Raw genomic sequence first — 20,618 nt, forward strand, 5'->3', positions numbered from 1 at the left:
ATGCACAGTTCTGAGTGCATTCAGCTCCCATCATCCCTGGGCATTTGCCTCGCTGGCAGGGGCTGATGGAGGTTGGAGTCCAAAAATGTCCAGAAAGGTCGCAGGTTCTCCATCCTGAAAATTGCAGTCAAAAGGAGAGACTTGGGTGGTGGGTATGTTTGCCAACTGTGGAAGTTTAAAAACACCCCCCAACACAACTCTGAATTTTGGATGGTTCTCAAGTTGCTTGTGGTTGCAGGTGTGTATGGAATAAAACAATCTTCGGTCATAGGAGGCTGCCTTTTGCAAAGGCAAACCATCTGGCTCACCCCAGTCTACTGACAGCAGCCTTCTAGAGTTTCAGACAGGGATCTTTAGCATCAATATCTGGAGATGCTGGGACTGAATTTGGGACCCTTTGCAGGCAGATAGAATGGCCCATTCCATTAAATGCCAGTGACTGCTATGCTGATTATTTTTCAAAGCTCAGGGAGAAGGGACAGGATTGTCCCTCCACTACATTAGTGATAACAAGTTTAAAATGCTAGTGGCAAGAATTAGGTTTATTTGTTGTCTGTATAAGCTCACAGACAGCCTAGAGGTAGTGTTTTGTTTTGTTTTGTTTTGTTTTGTTTTGCTAGTTTACATACTTCCACTACAGGAATTATTATTATTTTTAAGTGGCATGTATACTAATACAGTATAACATCATGGAATGTTACTGTAAACATTATTTTGGTACTACTGTTTAAAAAAACCCCCAAAACTAATCTAAATAATCCAACTATTTTGTTTCTTTAGGTAAGTAGAGAATATTGGCTATAGTATTGCAACATCACATAAATGCAACGTCACATAATGACGAGACTGTGTTCAGCCAAAAGCAGCCATTCATAAGTTAGTACTGTATACACCAATGCCTGTAATACACATACCTATATTTATTAGAATAATTTTAGTGGCCTCTAGTGGGTGTTTGTGGCATTTTATATTTTTTACATTTAAAGTACCTAAACTCATGGGGGACATTTCTTATTGCCAGGTCACTATCAGCCTACCAGGTTACTTCTCCTTTTTAAGTGCTTACCTCCAGGGAGTTGGTAAAGTGGGAACTGAAAGGAGATAATGATAGCCATCGTCAAATATCTTAATGGCTGTCAGTCAAATGGAAGATGGAGCAAGCAAGCTCGTTTTCTCCTGCTCCGGAGAGTAGGACCCGAACCAATGGCTTCCAGGTACAAGAAAGGAGATTCCAAATTAACATCAGCAGGGGTGACAACTTGAATAAAATATTGGGGGGGGCTGGAAAACCCCACTCCGCATAATCAGTCACAAGACATGGCACACACACACACACACACACACACACACACTATTTGAATGGCAATGCCGATCAATGGGGGGGGGTATTTTTGGGGGGGGGGGAGTTGGCTCCTATGAACATCAGGAAGAACTTTCTGACAGTGGAACAAACTCCTATGAGAGGTCATGGACTCAGAGGTGAACTTTGGGCTCTCAAATTTCAGCAGCACCCTGTGTGATGCTAAAATTCAGTGACACACACACAACCCCCCTCTTGCACTCGGTTCTTAATAATTGTTGCGGCTCCCCCTGTGACACCGGCGCCCGGTGCAGCCAAACCAGTCATCATGCTACCCTAAAACTGTTTCTTGACAGGCTCTCCTTCATTGGAGGCTTTTAAGCAGAGGTTGACTGACCCCCTGCCATATACGATCCAGCGGAGATTCCTGTATTGCAGGGGGTTGGACTTGATTACCCTTGGGGTCCCTTCCAACTCTACAATTCTAGGATTCTGTGTCCTTGGGGGGAGGGGAAGAGACCCGTGTAACTCGAAAGCTCACATTTGCCTCTTCAGCAAAACTTCGGAAACCAATTCTGTCTTTTAAAAAAAAATCATCCGAAACGAGACCGATCGCGAAGTTGGCAACTGGTAAACTCGGCTCTGAAAGTGAGGGCACGAAGTGAGGGCGGCAGCGGGCTTCGGTTCCCCTTAACGCGCATGCTCAAGTCAACCGGGGGCGGGGACTTTTGACAGTTCGCCTCTCCTGCCCTCCACGTTCCCCTTTGCGAGGGGCGGGACAGGCGCCAGCGCGGCCAATCGGCGGCTCCCACGACCCACCCCGTGGAGCCTAGCTCGGAATGTTGAGAGTTCCAGAGTTCCGAAGTGAACTTCTCGGCGGGTCGGGAGGCGCACGTGGGGACGGAGCGGCTCCGCAGGCATGGTGTCCCCCCGGGCTTGCTCGAGCAGGCTGGGCTCGGCGCTGCCCTTGCTTCTGGTCCTGTGGGACCTGCACTACCAGGGTGAGGAGCAAGCGCTCGCTGCTGCGGGGCAGGCGGGACTGGGGTGCGGGCAAACCCGGGCGTTTCCTTAACCGGGAAGTAGGACGATTAATTACCAGGAGGAAAGTTAAGCGTGTTGTTTTATTTTTCAGGGGTGGGGAAACAGTGGCAATATATGAGGTGCTGTAGTTTAGGGCGCGTCGACTTTTTCCTATTCCAAATCGGGTGCTTAAAAGATCACAGCGCTTGGGAACCCAAAAGCTGTTTTGGCTAAATTAATATGATTCGGTTGTACTTGGTAAGTAGAAAGTGTGTAAAATAGCACTGAAACCATAGAATTGTACAGCTGAAAGGTACCCTAAGGATCATCTAGTCCAACTTATTGCAAAATGCAGCTGTCCCATATCAAGATCGAGCTCGCAAACTTGGGGTTATCAGCACCATGCTCAACTAGTCGAACTATCCAGGTATGCTCAGAAATTACTGCCAAGTACTTGCAGTTGTATTGTAATGATGTTGTTGTTGTTAAGGTAAAATTAAAAGTACTTGGTTTTCCAAAAGCAGTTGTGCTTTAACATAGATTTACCAAGCTAAATGTTGCCCAGTCACAAAAATAATAGCAGATTTGAAGTCCTCACACCTAAAAACGTGTTTTGAGGACCTCTCAGGGAAGAAATTGGCAAAAATTAAGTTTTACCCCCTAAAATGACAGCAAAACTGTCCTCCTTGGGGTGAGAGGGGGTGGGTGTGATTCCACTTAATAGTGAACAGCAAAATGTGAGCTGGCTTTTTGGGCCACTACAGAGTCTAGCGTGGGTTAATGTGTGGAATATGGACCTGCTCTTCTGCTGGTGGGTACCCAATGGTGGCCCTAGCAGGGCTCAGGAAGGGGCTTGGGTGGTGTAGCATAGCAAATATGTGTGGGGGATCCTATTGTGTGTTGTCCGTAAGGGGAGGGACTCAAGTTTTGCCAGGAGTACTCATGACTCTTTGCCAGTTGTTGGAGAGAGGAGTGATGCAATGGGAGTCCTGTCTGTGTCTGTTCAAAGATGATAAAGTGTAGCATTTTTCAGACCAAGACTATACACACGTCTTATTTCAGCTATATTCAGTGAGTCTTGTTCCCTAGCAACTCTTTAGGATTTCAGTTTAATAATATGGTTTGGGAAGTGTCCAGCTAAAATCTTGCTTGTTTTCCGGCATTGCTCAAATCTCACTGTGAGTGACGTTGGGCAAGCTACACCTCCTTCAGGCTCAGCTGTTCCAGCTATAAAGTGGAGAGAACATTGTCATCCTGCCTTAAGTTATAGAACTGTTCTAATGATGTAATAATATGTGTGAGGCACTTTGAGCATGTAGGAAGATATAAATATATAAATTCTGATGATGATATTGTAGTAACACAGCATTTCCTGTTAGTAAAAAGCTGTTGTTGGTGTGTTGTCCTGAGCTCCTTGGATATTATTATTATTATTAATTAAACCTGTATGCTGCCCTTCATCCAAGGTCACAGGGCGATTCACAACATAAAAATACAAAATGAGAGCAGGAAACAAATAATGAAACAAAAGCACAGCAAAACCATTAACTCTCTTCCCACAAACACACGGACAAGGTCATAGGATGTTATTCAGCTAGAGACGGTTGAAGAGGAATGTTTTTGCCTGGTGCCTAAAGGTGTATAATGAAGGCACCAGGCAAGTCTCCCTGCGGAGAGCATTCCACAAACAGGGAGCCACCACAGAAAAGGCCCATTCTCATGTTACCACCTTCTGGACCACTCATGGAGGAGGCACACAAAGAAGGGCCTCAGAAGTTGATCTCTGGCTCAGGGTAGGTTCATATGCATTTAATTTGTGAACCGGGCAATTGCAAATACTGTGTAAACAAAAAATTCCACAATCTCAACAACCACAATAGTGTTTCAAAGCCCATCCTTTCTGTGCTTCCTTTATCCTCACATGGGTGGCTGTGACCTGGGGTCTATGGCTATCAAGGCAGTATGCATTATAGATCTGTGCACTTGGTGGTCAGCATACATAGGTCAACATAGTATCATACATGTGTATGATACTATTGTAATGCAATCTATTAATTGGCTGTGGGGCATAGCCTGAAGACACATGAGGTCACCACCTTGCTGAAGCTAAGCAGGTCTTGTCCATGCAACCTGAGAACCAGTTCTGGTCAGTGCCTAGTTGGGTGACCACCTGAGAGCAACATACATGCCACCTTGGGTTCCATGTCAGAAGAAAGGTTCCATGTCAGGAAATAAATAATCCTAATATTTTGAGTTTGCAGGGGCGCATATGAAGAACATTTGTCTTGTGATAGGAATAGAATTGTGTCTAGTGCTATTGCTATGCTTTTCGGCAACCATAAGCACATTTAATAACAATAAATAAATAAATTTATTATTTATACCCCGCCCATCTGGCTGGGTTTCCCCAGCCACTCTGGGCGGCTTCCAACAGAATATTAAAATACAATAGTCTATTAAACATTAAAAGCTTCCCGAAACAGGGCTGCCTTCAGATGTCTTCTAAAAGTCTGGTAATAGTTTTTCTCTTTGACATCTGGTGGGAGGGTGTTCCACAGGGCGGGTGCCACTACCGAGAAGGCCCTCTGCCTGGTTCCCTGTAACTTGGCTTCCTGGGAACTGCCAGAAGGCCCTCAGCACTGGACCTCAGTATCCAGGCAGAACGATGGGGGTGGAGACGCTCCTTCAGGTATACTGGACCGATTTAACTGTAAATAAACTCTGATGAACCCTGTGTGACACTTCTACATAGATATGTTGAGGAGCAAGGCTAGATCAACACTATATATATTTTTAAAAATTAAGTTTAAAACGCACGCGGCACATATTTAAAGCCACATGGCTTCCCTCAGAGCATCCTGGGAAATGTAGTTTGTTAAGGGTTGCGGGAATCGTGTGTCTCTCTGTGTGGGGAAACTACGGTTCCAAGTTTTCTTTGAAGGAAGCCCTGCACTTTGAATGTGCTTTAAAAGTATTGTGTGCATCTGTTTCAAGGTATAATACCCCATCCCTATGCATTTAGAATAATCACATGGCACAGCCCTGATGGAGTGTACCACTTCAGACTGTAGATGGGAGGAGTTTCCTGTTTTAATGTTTTTTGGCGTAGACAACTCCTTGCATTAGAAAACTTGCACATCAAGGAGAGAATTGTGTTACGACGCCCCCCCCCCCCACTGTCTTAGCATTGTAACTACAGGGAGCTTCTCTGAGACCTATAGGCTAGGTAGCAGGTAAGCCTGTAGCTCCTTTAGCATCTAAATGGGACAGTCTCAGCAGTACATGGTTATTCTGAATGAATAAATTGACTTTACATTTAGTGGTTTTATGTGGAAAACTGCAATCTTGGAGTTTTGTACTTTGTCTTTGAGGCACACACTTGCATGCATTTATATATGATTTCTAGCTATATAAATACTGGCTCTGGTTTCGTAAGATAAAGTTGAACTTTTTATAGCTTGCTCATCTCAAGTAATAAGAGTCTTGTACAGCCTCCATAGACACTCGCGTAACTTTGCTTTCAGTTTTTCTCTTAATAACACCCAGATAACCGCGCTTAATATTTTGTGAGGGCATGCATGAGGTAAGAAGAGATTGCGCAGATATAATGTAATTTGGCCTCCAGAGTTTTTATTGTCCGTGATGATGCGTGAAATGGGGAAGAAAATCGTCATATTGGCTGTCAGAGCTCAGTGAGTCTGTTGAACATTTAGAGGGAAAAGTTATTTGTACTTGAAAATGGCAACTTTGATTTGGAAATCAGTGCAAGACTAAAAAAAAGAAGGGGAATAAAAAAAACACCATATTCCTTAGCTTCTTCCTTTTCTTTCTAAATGCAACTGGCTAGAAAGTACACAGAAGTGTATTTGTTTGTGTTGGTGACCCCATTGAAAGCACAAGATGCACTTGAGAGCAGCAAACGGAATTAACTTTATGAATCTTATGACTATTACGTATTTAATGATCTGAGGGAATGAACTCATTTTAACTTTGAGAAAAGGAAACAGAAATTGCATCATGGCTTGATAGAGTATGCAGATTTTTATTCTGTTTTATTCATATTCATGTATGATAACATTGTGGTGTCAGCTTGGAGGGAGGAGGGAAGCAAATAAAATAGTAAAACAATTCAATTTCTTTCTTTTTTTAAACGATATTAAATATATATATATATATTTCTTCTTTTAGGAGCGGAATGTGGGATAAACGCAGAAGTCGAGAAACAACTTGAAATGGGAAAGAAGCTGTTGGCAGCTGGACAGCTGGCAGATGCTTTGTCTCACTTCCACGCTGCCATAGGTGTGTATCGAAAAGCAGTTGCATTGCATTTGATAGCATTATACTTTAGCCAAATTTTTGTTCTCTCTTTTACCCAAAAGTTCACTGTTCATCTACAAAAACCTTTTCCTCAGTGTACCATCCCTCTTGAGGGATGTGGGTGGCGCTGTGGTCTAAACCACAGAGCCCTAGGGCTTGCCGATTGGAAGGTTGACGGTTTGAATCCCCGCACCAGACCATAGGGCGCACAAAGTTTTTAGAGGAGGAAAACAAGGAAAAAATATCCTGAGTGCAGGGCAACAGCAAACAGCCTGCCCGCCGCTCCCAAACCTTCCCGGGGCTTCAGAGGAAAGGGGAGACTGCTAGCGAGAGCCGCACAGAGCGTGTTAGCGGCTCTTGCTCCGCTGGCTTGACAGCGAGCTGGAAGGAGGGACGGATGGGATGTTGAATAAACTCAAGGGCTGTGTGTGTGTGTTGAACCAAGTCAAGGTGTGTATGTGTGTGTGTGTGTGTGTATGTGTGTGTGTGTGTGTGCATGGGGGGGTGTTGAATCAAATAAAGGGGTGGGGGTGTTGTATAAACTCAAGGGTTGTGTGTGTGTTGAATCAAGTTAAGGTGTGTGTGTGTATTTGTAGGGGAGTGCCACAAAGTAGTCTTTGTACAAAGGAGACCAGAATCTGCCGCTGGCATGGGAAGGGGGAGCAGTCTGGTTTCAGGCTGCTTCCCCCTCTTCCACTGTTCTGTCGCCGGCAGGGACGGGGGAGCAGCCGGATTTCAGGCTGCTCATCCCTCCCCCACCGCTGGGAGCCACGGCTCCGGCGGCAGAGGCTTCCCTCCGCTTGAGGGATCCCGCTGCCATCCAGTGCCTTCACTCCATAAGACGCACAGAGATTTCCCCTTTCTTTCTAGGAGGGAAATAGTGCGTCTTATGGAGCGAAAAATATGTTAAGTTTGTTATTGGTATGAGCTTTCGTGTGCATGCACACGAAAGCTCATACCAATAACAAACTTAGTTGGTCTCTAAGGTGCTACTGGAAGGAATTTTTTTATTTTGAAATCAACAGGACTTGCTTGCAACATGTGATTGTAGTTGGGATCAGGGTGCATGTGTCATAATTTGCAAATGCAGCTCCAGTTTGATGTAACAATCACAGTTTGACCTACCGTGGTTTATCAGTCCAGGAATGAGCCGTGTACCTGCACTCTCCCTCCTTAATTCAAGGACCTGGTTTCTGCAAAGTTAGGTCTGACCCTAGTTTTGTATCCTGGTTTGAGGGAGCCCTTAAGCCAAAGCTTACCAGTTCAGAAATCAGGGAAACTATGGTTAAACTAGGCATGTGAGGGGAGGAACGTGCATGTCGGCACATGGCTTGTTTCTAGGCTGGTAAACAATGGTTCATTGGACTGCGGTCATGAGGTCTGAACCAGGCCTTTGCCTTAGTAGTGGTGACTTTTGAATTTTCTGTAAATTAAATGGGCATGCTTGGGGGTAAAGTTGTCCTTGGTGCATTCTTTAGGCTTGGTTAGTCATGGCAGATAGAAAAATGCAGCGTGTAACGACAGTCTGTATTGTGAATTGTACAGGACTTATCCAAATCTCCCGGATGTCTGTGGGCTCTGGGTGTTCAGAGTGTGATTCAGGCCTGCTTAGGGAAATCCAAGGGGTTAACACATTGACCCATAGGCTGGCAAGGGCCCAAACCCGATATGGGACCTTCATCCACATATAAAGCAGGAGGAGCGAGTATTGGGTGTCAGTGGGAGAGGAATGCTGAACTGTCCCCCACCTTTTCTCCCTGCCTTTGGTTGCTCCAGCACTTGGTCTCCATTCAGGACTCTGGTCCTCTAGCTTTTAACTGTATTTCTATGTGAACGAGACTGATGCAAGGAAAGAGAAACTTTGCCTGTCTGTCCCTGGGGCACCAGGTTTGGTTCACAGCAAGGGCCTTGCCCGTTTCAGTTGAATCCTTATAAATGGAGAGCTGCTTTATATGTGAAATTTGTGCTACACAAATGTAATCTCCCATGTATGGGAGAGATCAGGAAAGACTCAATCCTGCGTAAATGCAGAAAAAACCCTCCCCCACTTGGATTGTGTTTCAGCTTCCCTGCCTTTCTTGGGAGAAAAATTGTGTAGGTTTGGCCCTGATAGATTTTCTCTGTGGCAGGTCAACTAGCAAACATCATTGTAGCGAGGAGTGTGACAAATGTTTTAGGCTCTTCTTGACTTTTTCTGCTTTCAGCACTTCTCTCTCTCTCTACGCTGCTTTGCCCCTTTGACAAGGATGCTCCTGAAACGCTGCGGATAAGCATTTCCAACCCATGAAGCTAGGGCTGCACTTTGCAGCGATTTTTTCCCCTGAATTGTTCTTGGCTACTAACGTGGTTAAACTTGAGCTCCCGATTTACGGAGTCGAGGCACCAACAACCATCCATTTTGTGCGCTGGGAAAAGTTTTCTGGCTCGGAACGCTGAGCTTGCTTTTATGCAAGCGATAAGATGTTCGGGTTCTTTTTAGATGTATACAGATGCTGGGGCTGATGGATGGTATGTGGTAGCTGTGCTCCCGCACCTCTAATCGCAAAACCTGGATCTTTGGCAGAGAGTAACAGATGAGTCTTAGTAGGTGTCTTCCATTCTAGGTGTTCTCTGCCTAGAATTGGCATTTTTTGTAGCACGTTGAACCTTAATTTCTTTTCCTGCGAAAAGGGAGGTGGCACTTAATGATTAATTTGGGGAACTGAGGAGGCAGTTGGGTCCCCCCCCCCCGATCTGTTACAAAAGCTGCCATGTGGCTGCATAACATGAGCTTTCCACATAATGTGACCTCAGGACGTGTTCTTAAATTTTATCCACTGCCTGTTGATGACAGACATCTGCCTTACAGCAGGTGTTGAGTAGAAAGGTTATCAACCAAAGGCACAGCATTCAGCAAGACTGATTCCTGACACCTCATATTGTTGCAATCGGGAGGATTGGGAGAATGGGATATGGAACAGCAGGAAGCATTTCCCAGAAAATCCTGCCTGTCGCCACCACTTCTACAGTTTTCTGGCTTGGTTTGTTGTGCCAGGACAAAAGGGAGTTTCAAAGAGTGTTTAGCTATCTAACTTTACCGGTATATACCCATGATTGCTTTTAAAATATATTTATGGTGGTTGTTTCATTTGTGTTTTGCGGTTTATGGTTTATCTTGTGATGGGAAAGTCTTAAAAACGTGTGTGTGTGTGTGTGTGTGTGTGTGTGTGTATCCGTCCGTCTTTGTCTCCTCCTCTGGCTATCTCCATGCTGCTGAAATGCTGCATCCATTATCTGGGGTCATTGGCTTAAAAATGTTGCCAAAGGCACAAATTAAGGAAATACAAATTGTGATAGACAGAAGAAGTAGGGAACCCCTGGCCTTTGAATGTAACTAGAGCTGCTGGGTCGCTGCCGCCCAGGCCATTTCTGCCAAGACACACCCATCTGCCCTCTGACCTTTGCAAGGTCTGTCAATCAGCCGATCATTGGTGCTTTGCAGGCTGTGCCTTTGATTTCAAACCACACGGGCAAAAGTGAGTCCTACCTAAATGAGCCCACCTATCAAACTTAGCCCATAAGGATCTCTCCATCTACTGCATCCAGTTCTGTGGACAAAGGAAACGATAGTTTAATTGCAAGGCGGTGGGGGGGGGTAGCTCTCTTTTTTGTCATGACCCCATTTAAAAAAATATTATTTTTTTGAAAGGTGTGCATGGCCATGATTTGGCTCAAGTTGGGCAGACTGGGGACTTGTGGATTTCATGAAACCTCCCCTTATCCCTCCTGCCCCCTCCCCACAATTCAAGCTCTGGGGAGAAGCATCCGGTTTGAAGCACTGAGAAACTCCTCCTTAGCAAAGCCTATATACAATGCAACATTCTTGGTGCGGGAGGAACGTTTTGTACTTCCATTCAGTCCCACAGCATCCTCATTGTCTGGGATGGGAATAAGAAGTTAGGATTGGCATGTTTCCGTCCCCGATGATTGCTGTATCAGCAGAATTAATGGGTATTCTTAGAAGAACACGCCACCTCTGATCTCCGGTGAGATGGTTATTTGGCCTTCCGCAAATGAGAGACGCGGGAGCCTGCACCAAAATGTAAAACGGCCTTCGAAAGGCAAGCCTGCAGTTTGAGATAAAAAGCTTTAGCATGTAGGGGGCTTGACTTCATTCCACAGCTGGAATCCACTTGGATGCTCACCTCCTGAAGCCCTAAAAAATAGCCAGGAAGCTGAATGCTCCTATGTGCGTGTGATTTTCATTCCCCCCCCCATTAGCGTTAATAGTGCAAATGTGTCCTATGGAAACATTCCCACCGCTAATTAAATGGTGGTATCAGGCTGTTTAAAAATTCTGGTAATGGCACTGTTATTTCTCCTTATTGCGTGCTTAGTTGTATCCAAAGATTTGGCTGGCTTGAGGCTATGTTCTGATTGCTGCTTCTTCACTTGCAGAAGGGGACTCTGATAACTACCTTGCCTATTACAGAAGAGCCACAGTATATTTAGCCATGGGCAAATCTAAAGCTGCCATTCGTGACTTAAGCAAGGTGGTTGAATTAAAGCAGGATTTCACATCGGTAAGCAATACTTTCCAAAAGACTCCTCCAGGGTGGATGAAAACGGCTTTTGTCTTTGTTTTTTATGTTGCCTTTTAAATGGGAATCTTTTTTCCCCCCCTCTCCAGTAAGTGGCATAATCTAACAGAAAACTTTTTATTATCCTATAACTTGGAGAGGTTAAAATGTAGACTGAAATTCCAGCAACTGCAGGATACAAAACGTGCTTTAGGAGAGAGGGCCACCTTTTCAAAGTGTTAATTCAGTTTCTGATGGGATTGTAAGGTACCCAATATCGTGCTGATGTTTTGATGCAAAGTAGGAGTGCCCACCTAGCAGTTCGAAAGCACGTCAAAGTGCAAGTAGATAAATAGGTACCACTCCGGCAGGAAGGTAAACGGCGTTTCCGTGCGCTGCTCTGGTTCGCCAGAAGCGGCTTTGTCATGCTGGCCACATGACCCGGAAGCTGTACGCCGGCTCCCTTGGCTAGTAATGCGAGATGAGCGCCGCAACCCCAGAGTCGGACACGACTGGACCTAACGGTCAGGGGTCCCTTTACCTTTACCTAGGAGTGAGTACTGGGTATTGAAATCAAGCCTACATAGATTCTTACATGCCCTCAGTTAGTTTTTTGAGATGGATTCTTCAGTGGTCTCCCAGCCCCCTTTTCTAAATCACTAGATCACAAACTCCTTGCGGGCAGGGATGTATATCATTTTGCTTATGTGGCTCTGTAGAACATTGTGTATGTTTGTGCTGCGGTTCCCAAAGGCTTAACAAATCAACCATATTCCCATGGAACCCTGGGACTTGTAGCTCTCTGAGAGGAACTGGGGTCTCCTAACGGCTCTCAGCATCCTTAAGAAACTACAGTTCCCAGGATCCTTTGGGAGAAGCCATGACTGTTCAAAGTGGTATCATAGGGCTTGAAATGTGTAGTGCAGACGCAGCCCGCATCTCTTCAGAGGCAATTTCGGTTGAATTCGGTGGGGCTATTTAAAGTGGGAAAATTATTGAACAGGAGTGGCAATAGACAGCCTCCCCAAAGGCTTTGTAAGACTGGGGGTTCTCAGTGGAAAATGCACCCCCCCCCTTCCTGGTAACTCACCTAATACAGATTCTCTCTTCCTTGGCAATCTGCACATTTAGCTTATGCCCTTTGACTCTTGGTTCTAGCTAGGCAGCTTCCCAAATAATTACCTGCGGTGGTGGGAGGGGCCAAGGTACTTCATGGAACAGCAACAAACTCCATGCTTTGAAATAGAAAATAAATATGTGTTCAATGTATGTGTGCCTACACTTAAGAACCGCATTCATTCATTCATTTAATTTTTATCCCACCTTTCCAAGGAATTGAAGGTGGCATAATTGGTTCTCTCTCCTCCTGCATAGGGTAGCTTGGGGTGAGAAATAGGGCCTACTCAAAGGTCACCCAGGGATTCTCATGGCTGAGTGGGGCACAGACTTCCCTTAGTTTTGCACTAGGTATGTCACACTGTGTCTTCCTATGTTACAGAACTGTTTCCTTTATTTTAGGCAAGGCTGCAAAGAGGACACCTGCTACTGAAGCAGGGAAAGTTTGATGAGGCAGAAGAGGACTTTAAGAGAGTGGTAAGTAAGAAAGCTTAATAATGGGGTTATTGAAATATGGAACAGCGCCCCGTGCTGAAAAAGGGTGGTGCATTGCACATACCCAGTGCATATCACACAGGGTAGCTTCTGCGTCACAATGGCAGAATAAATATTTTTGAATTTGTGCAGTGCTAGGAACAAGGGAAAAGTGGGAGACTTCTCTGAGCATAAAACTGACTAGATAGGGTACTGATATTTAAATACATTTCCACAATAGAAGCAGCCTGGAAAAAAACCTGCAAAACTGAAGCAATAAACTTAACAGCACAGTGCGCTTATTCCAATGTAAACCCCACTGTGTACAATATGATTTGCTCCCCAGTCGGCACACATAAGTCTGCAGCATAACTTTCGAAACCCTTCGTGAATTTGTCCAATCCATTTTTTAAAAAGTCATCTAAGCTAGTAGCCATTGTGACGTCTTGTGGCTGTAAATTGTATGACTTAAATATTGTGTGAAGAAGTGCTAGTGCAAATGGTCTCTCCAGATCTAACACTGAGTTCTATTCCCTCTCACAAATTTCCCTTTCTTCACAACGTACAATTTTCCGTATGCTTATTTGCTACGTAGCCAAATGTATATGAAGGGGAACCAGCCAAAATGATTCAAGTTGTTATAAAATTTCTGGGGTGTTTACGACTGTAAACCGAAGATATTAACAGGAAAATGGGATTTTGAAATGTAATAGGGTTTGGAGATTGAGAACTCTTATCAGGAGACAGTTAAAAATCTTTGGAGACAAGAGAGCCACGATTTAAGCGTGACTGACTTAAGGCCAAAGTATTAAAAATATGAAAAACAAGCACACACCTCTTTCCCAGCACAATAATTTCTACCATAGTTTTGTTTTCTGGTGAAACATAGGCAATGAGTGCTGTCTCTGATTTTTAACAGTTCTGGAATTCCCCCCCCCCCCCCATCATGTGCATGTAGCATTTTTAATGTGTTCTTGAAACCCTTTTTTTAAAGGTTCCATTGGCGATCGATCTTTGTTTCCAAGGGAAAACTGTGGGTTGTATCCATCGGAATTGTCCTGTTCGTGCAAGGACTTCTGTGTGCACAATGGGACGGCGGCTCCTTTCTCTTCTGGGGGGGGGAGGGGGTTGTTTCCCCAAATCCTCTAGGAGACGAAACCCCATTGCGCAGGTGGAAGGGCATGTGCTAATGGGACAACTTTGTTGGAGACCACGCCACTTGTCAGACGCAGGGCTGGTACCAGGGCTGTCTTAAGCATATGTGGTGCTGGGGTGCAAAGATCCGCCTGGCGCCCCCCCCTAGGTTGCCCAGTCCCAGGCATGCAGGAGGGTGGACCCAGCTGGCTGCCCCAGTGTCTCGCCGGCTCAGTCGCCCCCAAACTTGCGGTGCAGAGCCGCCTGCAGCAGAAGAGCCCGCTGCGGCGCTCCGATTGACGGGCGGGCTCTTCCCTGGACTCAGCTCTTGGGCCCCAGACTCTTGGCCTGGCGCCCCTGAGGGCCCGGTGCCCAGGTGCCCCGCACCCCTAGCGCCTATGGGTAAGACGGCCCTGGCTGGTACACATCATCTGCCTGATATGCCTCATGGTGCCACTGGCCCTGAATAGTCCTGGGTGCTGGCCCATTTTAAGGCATCTTGATTGGGAGTGACCACCAATGGCCCCCCACCTGCCTGTAGGCAAGAGTTTGCAGGGCACACAAACCATTGGCAATATTTAAGTTGGAGTTATATAGCAGCTCCTTTGCAAGATGCTTATCTCTTTTACTTAACCTTTATCATCATAGGGTTGGGTGGGGTGCGGTGCTCTTATGACAATCCAGTTTCAGAAACCCTTTCCCTCTCACATTGTAGATAACACTTTTGGTAGCTTCTGGTCTTTCTGTGCCTGCGTAAACGCCTATTAAACATAGCATCACACTTTCCAGCATTTGCCTTTTTGCAAATCAAACCTTTTTAGAAAGGGGAGGCTATAAACAGAATAAATTATAAGCTTTCCTTGAGAAAGTTAAAGTGGCATGTTGTGTAAAGCTACGGTGTGGTGTCTTTCAAGTAGAATTAGTGTGTTGCTTGGAGGAATAAATTTAGCCCTCCAGATGTAAGGAATTAAAAACGGGCAGGTGGCTTCATCAACCAGTTGTGCTGCTAAAGCCATAAAGTTTGGCTCTGTGGAAGACAATTTTGTCTGTATGTGGTGTGAGATGGTTCTGCAGACTACGCTTGTAAAGGAGAGCTTTTCTAGATGGCTTCTGGAAAGGATGAGCTCACAGTAAATCCCACCCCTTGCCAACTGGCTTCCAGAGGAAAATAGGAAGCAGAAATGTAGATTTCACAGGGATTGTCTTTTGTGTCACACAACAGAAATCTTTTAAGTGTCTCTTATGCTGTGTGGAATATATGCAACTACAAAGATTTTAGCATCGTGGTAATTTGGGTGAATGTGTGATCAGTCCCAAGTGGGGGGACTGTGTATGAATTGGGCCCTGGTGAGTTTGCCTCCCCTGTCTTTTTAAAATGGCATTAATATGTATAATGAAGAGGAGGTCTGGTAAAGGGTGCATAACAAACAAGAGTTTTAATAACAAGGGGATTATGGGAGACATAGCGGTGCAGCGTGCTGCTCCTTGCAATACAAAATTGAAAATGATAGCACGGTGACTGGAAGGTGACTCAGACAATTCCTAGTATGGCAAATTAAGGGAGACACTAGACTACAGGCATCGTCTCTCTCGGGAACCACTCCTGGAGCCACAAGCGGAAAACTGATTGTTCATTTTGTATTGTTCCACTAGAGGCCAGCAAAGACTATTATTGAAGACCAACTTCTTTTGTCGGCTTCTTTTGTCAGTTTTGTGTTTTTCTAATGCAGAATGTCCTGTTATTCAGTTTTGTATCCTGCCTATTTGATTAAAATGCTGCCTAGCCAATAATAGAAGCCTTTCTGCTTCAAATAGGCCATAGTGTTTCTCTCGAGACAACGTGATTCCTAGTTATTATATATTTACAGTTATCATTATTTTACAATTATTATTTATTTTAGTAATAGTTCTGATTTGTTTGCGGGACGGTTATGCAACAATTAACATTCACCCTGATGTGTTTGCGGAGTGTTTACACATCTCGATGCATTTCCCTGTCCCTTTCCAAACCACAAAAAAAACATTCACGAGAAAAGAAAGAATAGTGCAGGATAGCTCAGTTGGTTAGAGCAGGGTGCTGATAGCGTCCAGGTTGCAGGTTCGATCCCCCTATGGGACAGCTGCATATTTCTGCATTGCAAGGGGTTGGACTAAATGATCCTCAGGGTCCCTTCCAACTCTATAATTCTATGATTTGTTGCACTAGGGTGAAAGAGCCCTTTGCTTTGCTTTAGTTGCGCAAACCTAAAGTTATGCAAATTCAAAACCAGATGCTGCCACCAGATGGCCCCAGAGAGCAAAAAAAAATATCTATGCAATTTTTACATAGCATTTTAAAAAATTTGTTATAACGATTCAATTTCTGACTTATTTATAGCGTTTTTTTCCTTGTATGTAGATCCACTCCAGATTAGTGCTAGGAAGGAGAGAGGCAAGAGGGGAACCAACTAGAACTGCTCCCCAGTTGCCCACTTGCTCCTCCTCTGCCTAACAGCTACTTGGGTGCCAGCCATGGCATACGATGATGGGATTGGGCTGCAGCTCCACTCCTGATGGGTTGCTCGTTTGATTGCATTTATAGCCCAGCTTTTTCCTGGTGTACACTTAACCCCCGTAACAACCATGTGAGGTAGGCAAACTAAGGCCCGGGGGGCGGATCTGGCCCAATCACTTTCTAAATCCGGCCTGCGGATGGTCTGGAAATCAGTGTGTTTTTACATGAGTAGAATGTGTGCTTTTATTTAAAATGCATCTCTGGGTTATTTGCGGGGCCTGCCTGGTGTTTGTACATGAGTAGAATGTGTGCTTTTATTTAAAATGCATCTCTGGGTTATTTGCGGGGCCTGCCTGGTGTTTGTACATGAGTAGAATGTGTGCTTTTATTTAAAATGCATCTCTGGGTTATTTGTGGGGCATATGAATTCATTCTCCCCCCCCCAAAAAAAAAATTTAGTCCGGCCCCCCCACAAGGTCTGAGGGACAGTGGACTGGCTCCCTGCTTTAAAAAGTTTGCTGACCTCTGGTAGACTGAGAGGCAGTGACTGGCCCAAGGGCACCCAGTGAGGGGTGGGGTGGGGATTTGAACCCTGGTCTTCCAGGTCCTAGCCTGGCACTCCAACCACTTCACCACAACACTGGAGTGCCAAACACGAGCAACCCATAAACGGGGCTAATAGCTGTCAGTTACCAAGTGTAGGCAGACCAAATGATAAACATATCATTGGTGTTAGGGGCCAATCCTGTGCACACTTACCTGGGACTAAGCTCCATTGAATACAGTGTGACTTACCTCTAAGTAAATGTACATAGAATGGCATTGTTTGTTAAAGTGTGGGTGTCTGGGGTTTGGGTTTAGGTTGATAGGAAGCCCTGATTCTCAAAGCAGTTTAAGAAAAGAGTGGGGGGGGACCCCACACAAATCCTAAGTTTTGAATTTGTTGTTTCTTTTGAATTATTTGCTTTGTGTGTGTGAGGTTTTTAAAAATCTGCTTTCAGAAATTGATGAAACGACTTCTAATGTGCCTGCTGGTGTTTTATGGATTTTTTTTTAAATGTTGCACTGTGGGTTATAAGATTGGTTAGCTATGAAAAACTGATAAATTACATGACACCAACCTTAGGAATATGCAGGCCAGAAATGCAAGCTGATGAAGCTCAGTATGACAAATTGTTAAACCCAACACATGTCGCTGTGTTTTTGGCTTAACAAAGCAAATAGATTCATAAAGCAGAAATGAGATGCACACGCAGATAATTTTTAAAAGCAGTTTGACCACTTCCATCTCGTCTATTTTATACTGTTGTTAAACTGCTAATTAAGCTGTACTAAATGATTTTTTTTATTACCTACATTAGCTTGCTATAGGGAGGTCACTGCAGTATATTTTTTATAGCCACAAGTTCTGCTGGCATCATTATTTTTATGGCTAGAAAGCTTAAGTTGACAAACTTTTGATGGATATCCCCTATCCTGGTGGTGATTTCTTAGTATGGCATTTTCTATAAAAGGGTAAATTTCCTGAGAGAGACAGGAGGCCACTAAAAAGCCTACAGACCCATAAGCGATGTAAATATTAGACCATTTATATTGCATAGTGACCACGCAGACAAGTGGTGGGTGATGCAAACTGGATGTCACTGATGTGCTGGGATGTAGGAGCAAAATCTCTTGTAGCACAATCTTATGTCTAATTGGAAGTAAACCCCGTCAGTGGGGCTTACTTCCAGGTAAACGTGCATAGGACTGTAACTTCAATGGGTATGGTCTGAAAAGCTGATGTTCCCCAGTTCTCTTGTCCCATATAAAGGTAAAGGGACCCCTGAACATCAGTATGTCAGGGTTTTTCTGGATTCTTGTTACCCCATTTCCCCATGCTTTTCGACCAGCTGCTAGGCATGCGATTTATCCTCTAAAAGCAGTGCTTCTCAAACTTGGGTCCCCAGCTGTTTTTGGACTATGGCTCCCATCAACCCTGACCACTGGTCCTGCTAGCTAGGGATGATGGGAATTGTAGTTCAACCGAAGTTTGAGAAACACTGCTCTTCAAGAGAGGGATTGGAAACAGTGCCGTCTTAAAGGGATCGGGCGCCCTGGCGCGACGATCCCTCGGCGCCCCCGGTGGGCCGCCTCTCCGCCCACCCCCCTCCCGTGCTGGCCGCCACTCGGGAGGGGGGGTGGCCGAGCGGGGGATGAGGGGCGTGGCGCTGCAAGCCGGCCGCCCTCCGGAGCCCCAGCTGGAGCGCTGGGAAGGGCGCGCAAAGCCCCGCGCCGCTCCAGCGCCACGCCCCTCATCCCCCGAGGGGCGGCCAGCGCGGGAGGGAGGTGGGCGAGTGGGGGATGAGGGGCGTGCGCTGGAGCGGCGCGCACTCCAGCTGGGGCTCCGGAGGGCAGCCGGCTTGTAGCTTGGCGAGTGGGTTGGGGAGGGAGCGCCCGGTATGTCGGCGGGCTCGCGGGGGCACCCCTGGGGGGCCTGGCGCCCTGGTGCACCGCGCCACCCAGCCTCTGAGACGGCCCTGATTGGAAACGTCTGTCTTTCCAGATGTTGTTGGATTCCAGTTCCATCAGCACCAGCCAGCGTTTCCCCTCCGCAATATCTACAGGTTAACTTATTGAAAGACAACTCCCCAAACCCCTAACCATTTGGCACGTGGACTGGGGCGGATGGGAGTTGGAGTCCAAGAACATCTGAAGGGCACCAGGTTTCCTATGAAGATATTGCAGCTGTTGTTGGAATGAAACTCAGGAACGTGACACATTTGCCTGTTACCATTTGACTGACCTCTTCTCCTCCTATTTCCCTTCCTCAATGCCACTTTTGTGTGTACCTTTCCCTTTCTGTTCCTCTTGGACTCGCTCGCTGATTTCACTAGCATGGGAGGTAAGGAGGATGTATGGCCTTGTTTGCTTCCTTGTTAGCGCTCAAGTGTTTCCGTAATCATGATAAATATATTTTCATAAATCAAAAGGCTAAAGACGCCTTTTAAGAGTGCACGTCCCGAACGTGGGGGAACTTAATCATCGTTTTATTATTTGTTCAAGTGTCAGATAAACTAGGAATGGTTCGGAGACAAAAGTAAACAGGCCCTGCCTTGTGTGCAGGGCTCACAGTCTAAAATGACTGAAGAACTGAAACTGCATGTCAGAAAATAGCAACGACGGCAACCCTCCTTTTAATTGGTTTGTGATTGCTTGTTTCCATTCATCAGCTAACTCTGGATGACAGGGACAACCCTGGGCTTTTTTGCACCTGGAGTATAATGGCACTTCTCCCCCCCTCCCCTCCATCACCCCTCTCTTTCTCTCAATCTCTCGATTTCTTTCCTTTCTGCCTTTTCCTTTCTTGTGTTAAATGATGCACAGAGGAGGAGGCTGGAGAAATGTAAACTGTATCCCCTCTGGAATCTGCTGTCCAAAGGGAATGCTTCATGATGTTTCATCAGAAGGTCAGACCTTCTCAACGATAGGCGGCGGATTTAAGGAGCATTTGGTTTGTTTAGAAATTATATTTGTATTCCTAACAATGCATATTGAAATTTCAATATGTTACATGCATTTTCTTTTAAAATAAATAACATTTTCTACTCTAATATCCTGGAGTTATTCCCTCTCTCCCTACTTCAACCCCAAATTCAGTAGTCTGACCTTCTGTATAAAACATGCCTTTTGCCTTGTTTTATGCACATAATTTATTTCTAACACTACAGTATTCTCCCAACAGCTTATTTAGCCATTATAGTGAAATAGTCTGTGGGAGGGATGTGTGCTTTGCTATGTTGAATTATTTGGTTGGATTAGCCGCTGGGATCCAAGCTGACAGGTTGTCTCTATTACTAGCAAATTTCCATGTCTTTGGAGGTGAAAGGAGCCTTTTTATTCTGTGTTTCCCCTGCAGCTTGTGTTCTTTTGTTTCACATTCTCTATATAATTGTGTGAAGCAGTGTGTCTTTTCTAAACAAAGCTTTTGTTAAACTTTGCATATCAGTTGATTTGGCTGAACCAATTTGGTTCAGATGGCGAGTAAAATCTTGGGATCGAGGACATTAAATATAGGGGTGTTGTTATCCATTCAAAGCAAGTCTTGGCCCCATATTACAAAAAAACAATAAAATCTAAATCCTACAACTGATGGCCTCTAGAGATTATTGACCTCCAAAAATAAAGGCTAGCGATGGTAGAATTTTGAGTTCAACTACATCTG

At 45.2% G+C, this 20,618-nt stretch overlaps 1 protein-coding gene across 1 annotated transcript in view; it reads left to right on the forward strand.

Moving 5' to 3' along the window:
• The first annotated feature begins 2,106 nt into the window (after window positions 1-2,106).
• DNAJC3 (DnaJ heat shock protein family (Hsp40) member C3) overlaps window positions 2,107-20,618 on the forward strand; it is a 35,168-nt gene continuing 16,656 nt past the window's right edge. The window contains exons 1-4 of the mRNA XM_033147893.1: window positions 2,107-2,301; window positions 6,509-6,619; window positions 11,075-11,199; window positions 12,715-12,789. Coding sequence (XP_033003784.1) covers window positions 2,220-2,301; window positions 6,509-6,619; window positions 11,075-11,199; window positions 12,715-12,789 — 393 coding nt within the window. The 5' untranslated portion in view covers window positions 2,107-2,219. The remainder of the gene's footprint in view (window positions 2,302-6,508; window positions 6,620-11,074; window positions 11,200-12,714; window positions 12,790-20,618) is intronic.

The sequence above is a fragment of the Lacerta agilis genome, chromosome 4 (genome assembly GCF_009819535.1).
Source record: "Lacerta agilis isolate rLacAgi1 chromosome 4, rLacAgi1.pri, whole genome shotgun sequence".
Classification (NCBI taxonomy): domain Eukaryota; kingdom Metazoa; phylum Chordata; class Lepidosauria; order Squamata; family Lacertidae; genus Lacerta; species Lacerta agilis.